At 38.4% G+C, this 14,572-nt stretch overlaps 1 protein-coding gene across 1 annotated transcript; it reads right to left on the bottom strand.

The window, feature by feature from the left end:
* Positions 1-7,279: 7,279 nt before the first annotated feature.
* On the bottom strand, positions 7,280-10,747 carry LOC306831859 (uncharacterized protein). Its single transcript, XM_079356105.1, has 4 exons — positions 10,446-10,747; positions 9,911-10,039; positions 9,046-9,393; positions 7,280-8,964 (listed from the first exon to the last, which is right to left on the bottom strand). Exons 2-4 carry the CDS (start codon positions 9,981-9,983, stop codon positions 8,858-8,860), a joined length of 528 nt encoding a protein of 175 aa, XP_079212231.1. The 5' UTR covers positions 9,984-10,039; positions 10,446-10,747; the 3' UTR covers positions 7,280-8,857.
* Positions 10,748-14,572: the final 3,825 nt, after the last annotated feature.

Below are 14,572 nucleotides of genomic sequence, written 5' to 3'. Positions count from 1 at the left end.
ATGAAGTCATGGAAAACATGCTGGCAAGCAGAGTAGAGAACAAAGAAGCTTCATTACACGCAGGAAGATCAAACAAGTTTTTATTAGTCGCATGATTTAAAAACTTTACCCATCATCCCTGATAATCTCCCCACTTACGCTAGCGGTTAATTACCCAGACTATTACTTACAGATTACACATAGGCTCTCTTACGGACTTTTACTTGTCAGGAAAAAAATCTGGATAAAATTTAGCGGCTATATTCTGCCAATGCATTCACACATGCAGCTTAACTTCACAACTTTGGGAAATATTCGAAAACTTTATCAGGATGTTTGTCATCAGTTCGACACATATCTGATGCTGCAGCTCCATGTGAAATGGTGACGGTCCAAACTGTTTTCTCTTGTGCATACAATATGCTTAAATCATGTCAACACAGCCCTGCAGAGAGAATCAATGACGGATGCATTAGGCAACGAGCATGTTCTTAAACTACCTGTAAAATAAATTAAAATATCTACTAGTCCTTAAATTTAAACAGTGCTGTATTTAATAATAAGACAGAAGACCACGTCAGAGTGCCTTCAAACTGCAGGATATCATCTGCATAGTGACACATCTTCACATTTATACATTAGTAAATAGACCTATGGAAGGCCCTCATACCAGTGATGAATATGTCATCATTAGATCCTTAAATGAGGCTTAATTAAGCCCTTAAATCAGACTGTAGCAGTATCTCTATCAGGTCTGGTTTAAGAGGCTAACTTCATCTCTAAGTGGATTGAGTTCATCTTTTATAAACTGTATGAAAGTATTTGTTTCCAGGAGTGGCTGTTAGATTTTTGCTTTTAGTTTTCCTATGAATATTTTTATACTGTATTGTAAATAAATTCAACCACATTCGAGATGTGCCGTCTAAAAGTTCACAGTCTCAGTATTTATCGTGGAAGTTGTTCGCTTTGTGAGTGTCGCATATCATTGCATTTCAACAGCTCTTTTTGTCTTCTTTGGATTTGATGTTGCCTTCAGAGGACACCAAACTCTTGTCTGCATCAACCTCCAATTCTAAATCATGAGGTTGTGAAAACCACAATGGATAAACCAAACAAAAACATTATAATCAAGTTCAAATTCAAGGGAGTTTTTGGATTCTGGTTCGACTCAAGCTGTGTGAAACAATGGGAGAAGCAGTCGATGATGTCGTAAACAAAAAAAGTTGATGCGCTTGAAAGTTTAGCGAGCGCAGCACATGATTTACCTTTTCACTGTGCCTACATCCTCTTACAGACTTATGTTGTACTGTACATATTTAACTCTTTAGTACATTTTATATATGGCGGGTTTACGTGACCTGTTCGGATAATACTGCCTGATTGTGTTAATGGTTGTTTACAAATCTCAGTCCAAACTATATCGAGAAATATATGAACACTCATACCTCAAAAAACTTTACCTCTCAAGTTTTGAAGGGATATTTTCTGTCAATTTCCTCAATGAGTAATTATTACATTCTTTCTCATTTATGACATATAACGTTTTGTACATATATTTGTTTTCTTGTTTTTTAGTGGTGATGTACTTTTGGGACCTGTAAAGTGTCTGCCTTTGAATGTGTGTATTTTTAATGTTAAAGGATTATAGCCATTAGTTCCCTCAGTCAATTGTTTTGTGAAAGTTACAAGAAAATGTAATTAATTAAATGTAATTAAATGAATTGGTGTTATATATTATCAATATTGAAGTATTTTCTTTATTATTATATTTTCTTCAGATTAAACTGAAACAAGTGTGTTCGGTTGTATCTAAGTTAGAGTTAATTAAATGTTCAAATTACCGTAGTCGTCTCAGCTCGTTGAAGTGTATTGAAATAAAATGTCTTCTCAGCATTTTATATCAACTCAGAAAGCTACCTGTAAGAAAAAGGGCCTGTGTCTGTTACATTTCATTGTAAAGAGTAAATAAGCTTTACGTTTATATGTAATTTTTGACATTTCACATATGACTGATGTTTTTCAGGAAAAATGCAATGCAGTTTTTTTTTGTCATTAATAAACCCAATCCATGTGGTTTTAAAGAATGCAGTTTATGCAATAAAATGTAAAGCATAAAAGTATGGAGTGTGATGGGTCTCAATATGAATCACAAATGTAGTTTGTGATTATTTATCAGTGAGTATCCACACAAATATGTTTCAATGCACATATATTTATATAAATATTAAAAAAATCACACATATATTTATTGTTGTATATAAATGTAAAAAAATCACACATATATTTATTGTTGTTATACATGTAATAGAAATATACAGTTATATAACTGTTCAATCTCAATTTACAAACTGCAGAGAGAACAACAGTTGTGATCTTGTAGAGTTGTCATCAGTGTAACTGAGATGGCAGTAGGTCAATAGATAAACCAAATCCAGCATGTGTGAAAAGGTAGGCTGGCTTTAATGATGAGACGTGTGCAGACTGCATGCATGCATTCAGCTCCTCAGGGAGGTCGTTCTCAAAGGACGTGTGAATAAGAAATTCAATTCAAGGTCACTAACCTAAACCTGTAACACATTAGATGTTGTGTCAAAAATGGATTACCTCATGCATCGTGTTATTTGACTGTCTTTTAAAAAAACGTTCTCCAATGTGAGAGTCACCAAATGTGATGTCACATCATACTGCAGGCAGCTGTCTCATCCAGGAAGTCAATTGAACACCACAATCACCAAAGACACAAACCATCTTTAAAATAGAGTTACAGGAAATAAGATTCTCACAAGGCCGCTTCTATAAGGCAGGAACACCACTCACTTTCCGAGCCTGTATAAAAGCAGTTAATAGAGGTGTTGAAAGTGCATCACTAAATCATGTGGCTGTTCTCTGTTCTCTGTGGCCTTTGATGATATCTGATCATTTTAGTAAGGTGCAATTAGTAATGAAGCAGGTTTTTGATGATTACTAGATTTGGGTGTAAAACATGCTACATAATCTGATGTTCACCGAACAAGTTTTCCAGGTTGTCTGCACAGATCAGGTCCGTGGTCAGAAGTTATGTTGTTGCTCTAAAAAGTTTGAATTTCTATCCAGACAGTATTATTCTGTCTTTCTTTGGCGTATTGTCTCTCACAAACCAGCACTAAAGGGGCTGCAGACTCGCTTCTTGCAGAAAGAGTGGGTGGTAAATATCAACATGCTGCATGTCTCTGTTAATATAAATGGTTTTCATTATGTAGGCTGCATGAAGGCTTTCTTAGAGGTAGAGTCAGTAGCAGTCAGCTTGTAAACACAACATTTAAATTAAGCCGCCAGAAGCGAAGGTCCTCGTGTACATTTCGTGCTCGGACCTACCCTACGCTATCATTTTGATAAGACCTCCATGAAGCCCACAGAACATGAACCGGATGCAACCCAGGAGCTCCAGTAACAGCTGAATTACTTCCAGCAAATGTGAACAAAATGTTAAACTGTCAGTTAGTCATGTTACAACTGGTCTGCTGCCACTTAAAGATGTTTTCTCTACAGAAATATTCAACAAATAAAACCGAATGGAGTAAACGGGACAGAAGGCTGGACATTGTGGATCACATTTGTCATGTCTCGTTTAAAAAGAGACCACATTATATCAAGAGCAAGTGCATGGAGGATCAATGCTAGTGTATTTAAATAAAAGAAATAATAAAATGATTAAAGTTTATAAACTTAAAACAGAACATCTTAAAGAAGTTCCTGTAATGACAAAAAATGCCGTCATAAAAAATTAGAAGGGCTGTTAAACAGTTCACATTTTCATTCGTCGAGGTTAATCGTGATTTATTGCATTTTTAATGGTATGTTTGGAATTCCCTTATCTTGCATTTAAAAATAAAAATAGTTCGGCTTTTATTTTTAATGTTTATAAACTAAGTGTCTGTCTTAAACTGGGAGTCTTTTACTTGCTGTTTGAATTCAACTTTGCTTTTATTTTGAAATAAAGTAAAGGCTCTCTGGTAGATCAGTGTTTTTCACTTAACCATTGAAAAAGAAACTTATAGTAAAACGGCTCAAAGGATCAATATTAAGGGAAAATCTTTGAAGAATATTACTTTTGACTCGTCAGCTGAGCTGTCTGACAGAGTAATTCAGCAGGGTCGTTTGTCTCCATCACTGTGACTACAGAGAGACATTGCAAAGACCTTTAAAGGACAAAATAGCATGTGATTAAAAAAATGAATGTTAGTTTAAGATCTTAATTAATTGTGATGAACTAGTTGATGCGAACGTATCAATTTTCTTCTACAATATATTCTCCTTATAGACAGTTAAACACTGACAGCCAGCTTCACGCACGATTAATCAGACAATTGGAGGCGTTCAGCAGCAGGAGGCAGACTGCGAAGGTGCTGTAAGTGGTTGTTTCTAGCGCTGTGGGGTCAGGGCTCCTGCCTGTTTGGTCAATAAAATGCATTAGCAGGAGCTGGACAGGCTGCTGAGTGGGGTTAAAGGGAGGCTGTCTATGGTGTCACATATTTGTTTGACTGGGGCACAGCTCGTCAGCCTTGCTGGTTACAAAACATGCTGCATAACATGACCTACTTACATCCAAGGAAGTATTCAACACTGGACACTAATAGAAATAGTTCAAGTTTTGGGACATTGGTCTATCTGCTTTTGGTTTTCCTGATGAGGTACCATGTGATCAGATACAAAAACTGAGGCTTTGTAATGTGATTTATGAATGTGAGGAAAAAGAGAATATGGAGGGGAATTAAGAACAGGAGCCTCTGGTTGGATAAGTCTGAGGTTTCGTGTTCACACAGACTTGCAGAATCAGTTCATTACTTAATTTTCTTGTGGAAAAAAAGATTAATTACTTACTTATTTTCTAAAGATAACTAGCTCATCTTGTGAAAGGATTTATGGTGCAGAGGCAAAAGGACACAGATACTATCTTGTTGGTGTCTGAAGTTTAAAAAACATTCCACACTGCAAATGCACGTTATTCCTCACAAAGCTATAAGGAACAATAAGAGAGCAATATATTATTTGCAAATCCTCATGATTACTGACTTTGAAATGTTTCTTTTGTTATAATCAATATGTTAAATTATTTATTAACATCAAACCAAGTTCTGTGTTTAAAGTTTGTCAGCCCTTGGGGGCCCCTTACTGACCTGGGGCCCCATTTAGTTGCCTGCCTCACTCCGCTCTGTGTGCCTTTGAATTGAATTTACTTGCCTATTGACAAGCAGTGCTTCTGTGTTTGTGTCAACAATGAGAGCTGTGGTTTTGAGGAACATTTGAGTTTATATGAAAGTTGACACTCTCAAACTCATAGTTGTTTTCCTGAATCACATTGTATCCACAACTTGATTTTAGATTAAAAATTCGGAGTCTGACACACTGATGTCGGGACTTAAGTGTGTGAGTATTTCATGGCTATATTACCAACGACTTCCCTCAAAAATTAAAAACCTTTTGTGACACTGAACGTCGAGATCATTGTGACGCATGACATCGTTGTTTGTTACCATTCATTTCCACAGGACACATTGTGGTTGAAAGGTGTCCTTGTTGATGCTCTTGATTGGCTCATAAAAAATCAACATAGTCTTGATTGGCTTGTTTGTTTGATGCACCTCAGACTCATGGAGGTAGACAGCTCAAGCAGAAGCTTTTCCCAGAGGTGGAGGGTTGATGTGCTAATTTACGTGTGGCTCTGGCACAAAGCCAAGAAATTAGATGGTTTGGGCCATTGGAGCTTTGCTAATATGAAACCCAACATGCACATGCACACTCAGCCTGAGTCCTTGCATGTATCTCTCAGAGGGAGGCCAGGATAACATTAATACCTGATGAGATTTAACCTGCAACAGCTTTTCAGCCACATGGCGGTCCTCTCAGTCACAACTACAGAAATCCGGTTTGTGGTGTGATAGGTGCCATGAAAAGATATCACATCGGTCCCCTCCATCACAGCCTGAGCCAACCCTGTGATATTGTTAAAACCACACTTCAATAACACAAATGAGCCTTTGAAAGCTTTGTGTTACTCCTTTAGTAGTTTTCAATACACTTTTTAAAAGTCTAAATCTCAATAATGGTCGAGACTTTTGAAAAGTACCAACCTTTCAAAAACAATGTACTTCAGAGAATAATGGGTCAATCAAAAATTGGAAGCAGACCCCTGCACACTGTCTCAGTTACACAAATACATTGGCAGTGTTACGTAACAGATAAGGATAAATGTTCATATATTTTACTTTTACTATAACAGTTACAACATACAAAAAAACATATTTTATTTCAGGCCCCATTGAGGTCATTTCCACCACCAGCATCAGTCCCAATTTCCCCCCCCACTACGACACCAATGGTCGGAACTGCTGGGTTTTCTGGATTTGTCTGGGTTGTCTTAAAATCGCTTTTTCAAAAATAAATACTTAATACATTTTATATGTAGTGTTTTTAAGTCCTTTGTGAGTAACCTACTCGGTACAATTTTGGGTGAATGTCTTTTGGAGCTAATGCAGCAGCCTCTTAATAAGCTTACTAATATGTGTCACGGTCTTGGTATAAAATGATGTGAATTATAAAAGTTTGCACTTAATATATTGCATTCAGTATGAGTGGGCATGATGTGTCTTTGCTCAGTTTAAACTACACATTAAACAAGGTTTAGAAGTAAGAAGCATTCTGGATCTAAATAGATTTTGGTCTTTAATAATAGCTAAATGACCCCTGTGTTTTTCTCCCCACATACATATTAAATTAGGCCGACCCCGAGGTCATGATGAGCATTGATGCTCAATCATTTAAATCTATGGATTAAATATAGTGTTTTTTTAAGGGGCTGCCAATTGTTGGTGAAGACAAGATTTCCCTCTGCAGGAAGGAACCCAGAAGCACAAACAGAGGAAGAAGTGCAGTGAAAACCATGGCATCGGCGCCCTCTGGTGGTACAGAGAGCTTTGTAGGGATCAGCTCCAACACATCTTGGATCGCTAACCTTTTATTCCGATACATTTTCTACACTGATTTAGTTATTTGGGTCGCCTGTGGTGGCGTCAACCCCAGCAAGCATTAATAAGAGGTAGGATACCCCTCTCTGCAGGTCACGACTTCTCCATGAGGACAGCATTGGGCACAAAAAGAAGAGTGTTGTTGATTTTTATTTTTATTTTTGTGATCCTGCAATTACCAGGAATATATTCTAATTATAGAAAATTAACTCCATATAAATTTTACTGGTGTTTGTCGGGAGAAATGAAAAGGTATCTTCCGAGGTAAATCTTTGAGAAGTGAAGAGACGAGACACTTTGATGGTGCAAAAGCTTTATTGGATACTATAGATTTGCTATAGCATTTCATACACATTTGGTGTCAGAATAAAAGAAACTTGACAAGCTGACCTGACTATTTGAAAAATATAAAGACCTCTATATTACCCGTTCTTATTTGCAAACAATACTTCGCTCTAGCTTCAAAAACAAACAGGAAGTGTGCCGTGGATAAGTGTTAAAAATGTGACATCAAAGTAAAAGAAAAGCCTTAAATAATTAAGTCAGCAGCTTAAGAGCCCAAAGAAGAGCAAACGTAGCTTTAAAATCACATAAAGCTTTAATATTCTTTCATATAGTTTCCATACATTATTGTGTATATCTACACATGCGTACTTGCACAAGAGAGCGATATCTATTTTAAGCACCAGGACTAATATTATTTATTATTTCAGTGAAAACAATGAATTCCTCCCAATTCCTGTCCTCGTCTCATTGAGCATGTGTCTGTCTGCTCATCCGTTATTTCCTGAAATGCACGATACACATGTTCTTCAGATGCAGCTTCATTACTTTCACTTCACAGCTGCAAAGTTACTACATGAATCTGCATGTGTTTTCAGACAGACAAGCATCAAAGCACTGAGTGAAACACGGTGTCAAGACATTAAAGTGCTTTTCCATGAAGGGACAATCATTCCAGTCATGTTCTGTACCCGGTCTAAGGGACATCTCTGACAACAGACCATGTATTTGGTGTAAACCTCACATGGAGGTTTTGCTTTTCCAGGCTTTCAAAGGTACTGAAGGAATCGGAAATGATTAGCATTTCAAGCAGGTAAGGCAGTGCTTGAGCATTTTTTAGAAGGCTAAAAAGCGTCATCGGCCACCTGAATACCTGTCTATAGGTTGTACGTTAAAGAGCAAACTTGAAATCTAAATATTGTAATTAAATGAAGAGGTCTAGCTGACAGACAATAAGCTGCAACATAACACTTCTTTGCTGAATCATTCTGCTCTCTTTTACTTTACTGTTTTGATGTCGGTGTTTTTAATCAAACTCTTTTTTTTCTTCTGAATAGCAATAAAATGCAATATAAATCTAAAGAAAGCTTTTTTTTTCTTTTAAAAAAATACAAATTAATTCTTTATTTGGACATAAACTCAAGTATTGTTTATACAGGTAGGTCCAAGTTGATCTTATTTACAAGGTAGACCACATAGAGCCGTCGTTATAATACAAATGAGCTATGATCACTGTAGCACATTTTTTACAGTTTCTTTTATTTGTAAAATCTTGACTTCTTATCCCATTTGTTGGCATTGTGCGACGATGTTGATCAAGGTAGAGTGGTGAGAGTGACGTCTCTTACATTTAATATGTCACTCCTCTTTTTTTAAGAAATGTCCAATTCTAAATGAGAGCTTGATAAATGTTGATCATACTTTTCTTTTCAAGATTAAGTGCATTTATATTTTTAGAGATGTTCACATGGCTTTTATTCTCTCGATAAATGGAAATATAATCAGAGTCGATCATCAACCATGAAACCAGAGTGAGTAAACACATCATGTGAAAAAGGTCCATGATGTTGTTACCCTGTGAAAGTGACAGGTCAGGGACTCAGGAGACCCACAGCAAAAGGAAGTGACATCACCACAGACAAAAGCCAAGGCGCTGATTTGAACATCACACTGATTGCAGAGCAGATTGGAAGAATCCCTGTAACAGAGCAACATGTGAGTTCAGAGAGTTCAGTCAAAACAAACAAACAAATGTGAGGCCAAAGTGAACTTTACTCACTGTGATGGACAGCCATGCTGTTCTCCTTCCATGAGTTGCCCTGGTACACCCTGCAGGTGTAGGTGAAAGGCCGCTCATCAGCCAGTGGGGCCCAGGTGAGGCGGCACAGGTTGGGACTGACCAGGCTGACGTTGCTCCTCCTCCTGTCCTCAGTGGAAACATAAATGACCATGTTGGGGTAGGTGCTGCCCACCAGCCGGCTGTCCTGACGATACTCACAGTAGGGCCCCGGGACCTGGAAGGTTTCTGGAAACTCACAGTCCACCCTGACATTTCGCTCCAGGTATGTTAGACACGGAAACATCTGAGGCCCGCGAGGAGCGAACAGAAACGTGGACACTGGGTTCACTGAAAAAGGTGCATTAAAAAATAAAATAAATAAACAACTTGCTATAATGATTTTTGTTATTATTGTTTGTTCAGTGCGGTCACGCCCTTGTTCAAAGGTGTGTTTTTAAATCTGCTGTGAAACTGATTCAGTGTAACAGAGAAATAATGAATATATTATCAGTGAAGCTGAAGACTAATACACACAGCTCCCAAATGATGATATTATTTATTAAAATCTCTACATTTGGATGAGATTATCTAAATGTAACTTTACTGATCCTTGTGGTGACATCTGGTAATTACAGCTTTACTGCAGTATTATTTATCTCATTTATGGAGAATCTTCCATTAACTCGTTATTCAGAACACTTGCATTTGACAATCTTTAAAAGTACAATATCTCACAATAGACGAGTGCCTCACATCAACCTGACTTTGGCAACAACTTTTCAGTCATGAGCAACATCTCTCCTTCGTCGGCTAATTAAACAATGTCGGTCTGAATTTAAGTAAATACAAATGGGATGACACATACTGTGGGTTGTTTGATGCGTCATTGTTATCCAGCCTAAGAGGAGACAGGCCGTGGCGAACAGCTGCAGCTCCATGGCGACTAATATCCGTCCGATCAGATCAATAACCTTCACACCACGTTTTCACCTGGCTGAGTTCAACATGGGACATGATGAGAAAGTTTTCATGCAGTCCAATCAGCCTGCAATCAGTGGTGCATGCACAGGCCTACGTCACACGATGCTAATATTAGAGAAGTAACCATGCAGGCTCTAATGCACCGTATTTTAGGTTAGTGCACACTCAGGTGCAGTATTAGCAGGCCTGGACTTGTAGTCAGTGCCTGCAGCCCAAATGCAGATGGACTACGCCCATGCAGCGTCTCGATGCCGCAGCAGACTGCAGAGCTCTAATATGCGCACATTTTTCTCCTTTCCTGACAGCTACGTTAACATGCTTCTCACACATGCAAAACCGCCACGACAATGTCAGATTTCCCCACACACACACACTTTCAATTTATTTTTTTACTCCGTAGATGAGACATGCGGTCTTACCCCGGCTTTTTGCTCGCTGTCCGAAGTGGAGCTGCGCCCGTGTGCTGGTATGTTGAGCAGCATCAGCAGCATCAGCATCAGCAGCATCTCTGACTCCAGACTGAGGACACGGATACGGTTTTGTTCATCCTTACCTCTATGGTCCCCACTCTAATACTTTCCTCAAGAAACGTAAAACTCATACTGACTCTGATCCAGGATGATGATTTTTTTTTTTTAAAGAATAAATTAGTTTCATTTCATTTATTTGAACGGAAACAGAATAACTGCTGTGTCGAGACATTTTTACTCATTATCTCGTTATCAGTGACTTAGTTTCAATTTTAACGTCGAGTTTCTTTCACAGAAAGAAAGGGGGGGGGGGGGGGGTGAAACTTGTAAAGCGAATCACCAACATATCACTTCTACAACAACTCCCACCCAAACTGTTGTATTTGGGGAGATCCAAAAGAAGGGTTCCCTCTGCAGGAGAAAACCCGGAAGCACTGCAAAAGATAAACCCACACAAATCAATGGATTGTTGAAATCTAATGTAAATCATATTACAAGTGAAATCACAGGCTCAGAAAACCATCAGGTATACGAGGAAACTTGTATTTTCTATTTGCTGTACCTATCTGATGTCCATTTCAGGCCTGTGTAACCAGACCTTCACCCTAAAGAATTCTTGTTTGTCAAAAAAAAAAAATTACATCACTAAAAAATGAAAACACAATATGTTTGGGCCATTTAAGCTTTCATTAACAGGACAGCTGAAGAGAGAGGAGATATTATGAGTGGGGGTGACTCACCACAGGGGGCTGTGGATCTGAGTGAAGCCTGGACTTTGGCTTCTGTACATAGATGCAGTGGAAATCCAAGACGACAAAACCCTTTCGCAATATTGGGTTTGAACTTTTGCTGCATTTCTCTTTGCAACATGTCTCATCTCTCTTCAGCTCTTCCATCAAATAAAGGCAAAGATGCTCAAATTGGATATCTGGGAAAAATGTATTCAAGGTTTTATAATGTCTGACTGTTGTATGATCGTGTCACAATAAAAAGGAGCTTAAGAATGTGTGTCCATGAGCTGATATCCAGAGTGAACAAAAGGAGCCTCACTGAGCATTGTAAATGTGTGAGAGTCTCCCCCACTGTTCCTGCTCACTGTAATTAAAGGCATAAATGTGAAGCTGCACAAAACAGAGCATTTGCTGTGCTTTAAGAATGGTAGAGATTGTGATTAATGAACATAGATGAGTCGGGATCCTTAATCAATGATACCAGTTACTTCTTCCCCCCTGGGCTGTACAGTCTGCAGCCCGTTTAGTCCATTGTTTGTGACAAGGATTTAAATTTGATCAATATTTGTGTATTTAGATTGATGCAGCCTAAAGTGTCTCTGTTGTAATTTTTGGTCACCAGTTTTGGTCTCTCAAGCTAAATACATGTCTGACCTGTCATTCCCCAGTTTGTTGCCGATCAAATGTATGTTGTTCCGGTATGTTGTTGCATGAAGTAAGAAAATAAACTCACAATAATCCCTTTTCTTACATGTACTGCACTGCCAAAAATGTCCTGTCATATTTTGCTGGTGAAAAATGCTTGAATGCAAATGGAGGAATTTTAAAGGCATAAAATGTGACATAATGAGTACTTACGAAGCACAAGTCAAACATATATCCTATATAAAATTATTGTGGAGTAACAAATTCCTTAAAATAGATCGAAGTAAAACTTCCTTTTGTTTGTGTTTCCCTCCGAGGCTCAAACTAGTTTTATAAACCGTTTTAACAAATCCACTCCTGAAAAAAAATCTAGATTATTTCCTGGAGGAGTGCTCTGGATATTCTTCTGACATGTCTGTTCAGATTTGCACCTCACAGCGGGAGACTGACCCTGTCAGGCAGGAGGGGGGCGGGGGGGGTCTTCTGAGGTAAAATGTGGAGTATAAAAAGATTTTCTGAGGCCAAAAAAACCCCATCTGAATTAAATTTGAGGTGCATATAATTACTTGAAATTGAATGGAAAGCTTGTTTTCAGATTTTTAGTGACACTCGTTCGCTGCTGTGTCCTCCTTACAGAACCTGACTGGTGAAACTAGATGGGAGGTTTGGAGGAAGTGTGTCAACACATTTTTTATTCATGACCTTGAAGTAAATATTCTTAAGAATTGTACAATCAACAGCATTGACAGGTAGTGACTTATCAAGAGTGTGTGCAGATTGGAAGTATAATACTAGTGTTGCATAAGGGTATAATTCTTGAAATGAAGTGTAAATCACAGACAGGGAATAGGTGATGTCTGTGTTTTAAAAGCAGCAACCAGCAGCAGGGATCACAGCAGCTCTAACGAATACTTTTGGCAGGAATCACTCCACCTGCTGTCTCTGTTTTTAAAGTCGAAACATGGAGGGGAAAAACCTAAAAACATGCCTTTTTAATGAATGAACAGGAAATGTAGTTCAGAGCAGGAGACATCTTCAGTTTTCTGTGGTTTGTGCCTTTTAGAGATCTCTGCTGAAGCTTCCGTCAGAGTCCTGAGAGACGCTGCTCTGCCTCAATATGGCAGTTGTTCAGCAACTGTCCAGGAAAGACCTTGACAAAATGGATGAGCAGAGTGTAGAGGATAATGAGGATACAGTAAGAGGGCACAGTAATTACAGCTTAGTTGATTTGACAAGATCCTAGCTAATCAAGGTTTTTCATATGCCAACCTCACAGATTTTTACTTAAGCCACTTTTACAACATGCACTCCTGGTAACTTCTTGAAAGATTCAGGACAGACTGCCTGTGACGTTTTCTTTTAAACATGTCCCTCACAGTGAGAGACTTTGATTGTTTGATGGGTGAGGAGAGGACAGTCTTAGGTGGCAATACACAGTGTGAAAAGGACAATGCAGTAGTCACAGTGCAATATTTACAACTGTCCCTAATGGCCCCTTACAGGCAACAGAGACCGAAGCTATGAGAAGAGTTTTTTGCTTTATATCAATCTTTTGTTGATTGGAAACAAAAGTGGCCTACAGTAATGACACGTGTTATTCTGTGATCAGTTAAGGGATCTTCTGGAGCTTTGCAAATATATATATGCTAACTATATAAGCTACTAGAATTGAATTGCCTTAGGCCACTCATTCAGTTTAATTGGATTACTTTTTAATTCGGTTAAACCACCCAAGCAAATAAATGAAGCCAATGTGGAAATGTGTCCACAAAACTGCAGTTTGTCGAGTGTCCAAATGAGGCTAGGTAAAAATAAAAAAAAGAAAAGAAAAGAAAAGCTTTTGGGATTTGGGGCGCCGGGTAGCCTCGGGGTTATGTCCCATTAACAGACGCTATAGTCTTCATCGCAGAGCCCACAGGTTCAAATCTGACCACGGCCCCCTGCTGTGTGTCAAAAACAAACAAAGATTTCCCATGAAGCGAATGCCAATTCAAGTTTAATCTATATCACTCATATTTTTGAAAACGTGGTTGATCAACAACCATCACCACTGTAAGGATGCACAATCAGTTTTTAATGTTGACTAAAGACCATTATTGACTTATTGATCCGAGAGACTTTGCTTATGTTAATCCAGAACCCTCACTTTCATGTTGACCTTTGAGAAACACGCCATTGAACTGGGATTGAAGGCTAAAACAGAATGACTGAATTTAGCCAGCTTCATGTTGAACTCTTTCAGATCAGGTACCAACACGAGCCGTGCTAATAGTTGATCTGTGACACCTTAGGTGTTTTTTTTTGCAGAATACTCAACAACATGCAAAACTCCTCCTAAGATCTATTATCTGTGCTTCTTTACACAGTTCAGTGTCTTCAATGAAATGTTCAATTGAATTATGTTTGTCGGTATCTTATGTGTGTGTATTCAAATGCATGTTGAAAATAGTAGCAGAAAAACTGCTGACACATATTGGACTGGCACACTGCATGAGGAAATGTAGAGCAGCTGCTGAGGTGTCTCAGCTAATCAAACCCTCATCTCAACAATTCCTGATTCTTTTTCATTCATTCAGTTGTGTGTGTGTGTGTGTACTGACATGTGATCCTCTGTTCTGTGGTAAAACAGCAGGAAAAGATCAATAAAAAAAAGGTTACTACAATACTGAGAAATGTCCCCAAAGTCCAGCGGAGCAGCAT

Source organism: Symphodus melops (genome assembly GCF_947650265.1).
Source record: "Symphodus melops genome assembly, chromosome: 11".
Lineage (NCBI taxonomy): Eukaryota > Metazoa > Chordata > Actinopteri > Labriformes > Labridae > Symphodus > Symphodus melops.
Note: the sequence above shows the minus strand (reverse complement) of the source record. Positions and strands in the feature narration are given on the sequence as shown.

Bases quoted from the DNA above. Each gene is read 5' to 3' on its own strand.
- LOC306831859 (XM_079356105.1), bottom strand. From the start codon at position 9,983: ATGGAGCTGCAGCTGTTCGCCACGGCCTGTCTCCTCTTAGGCTGGATA. The intron at 9,394-9,910 runs GTATGTGTCATC...CACCTTTTTCAG, and splicing joins GACGCATCAAACAACCCACA to TGAACCCAGTGTCCACGTTT. The intron at 8,965-9,045 runs GTGAGTAAAGTT...GCTCTGTTACAG, and splicing joins CAGCATGGCTGTCCATCACA to GGATTCTTCCAATCTGCTCT.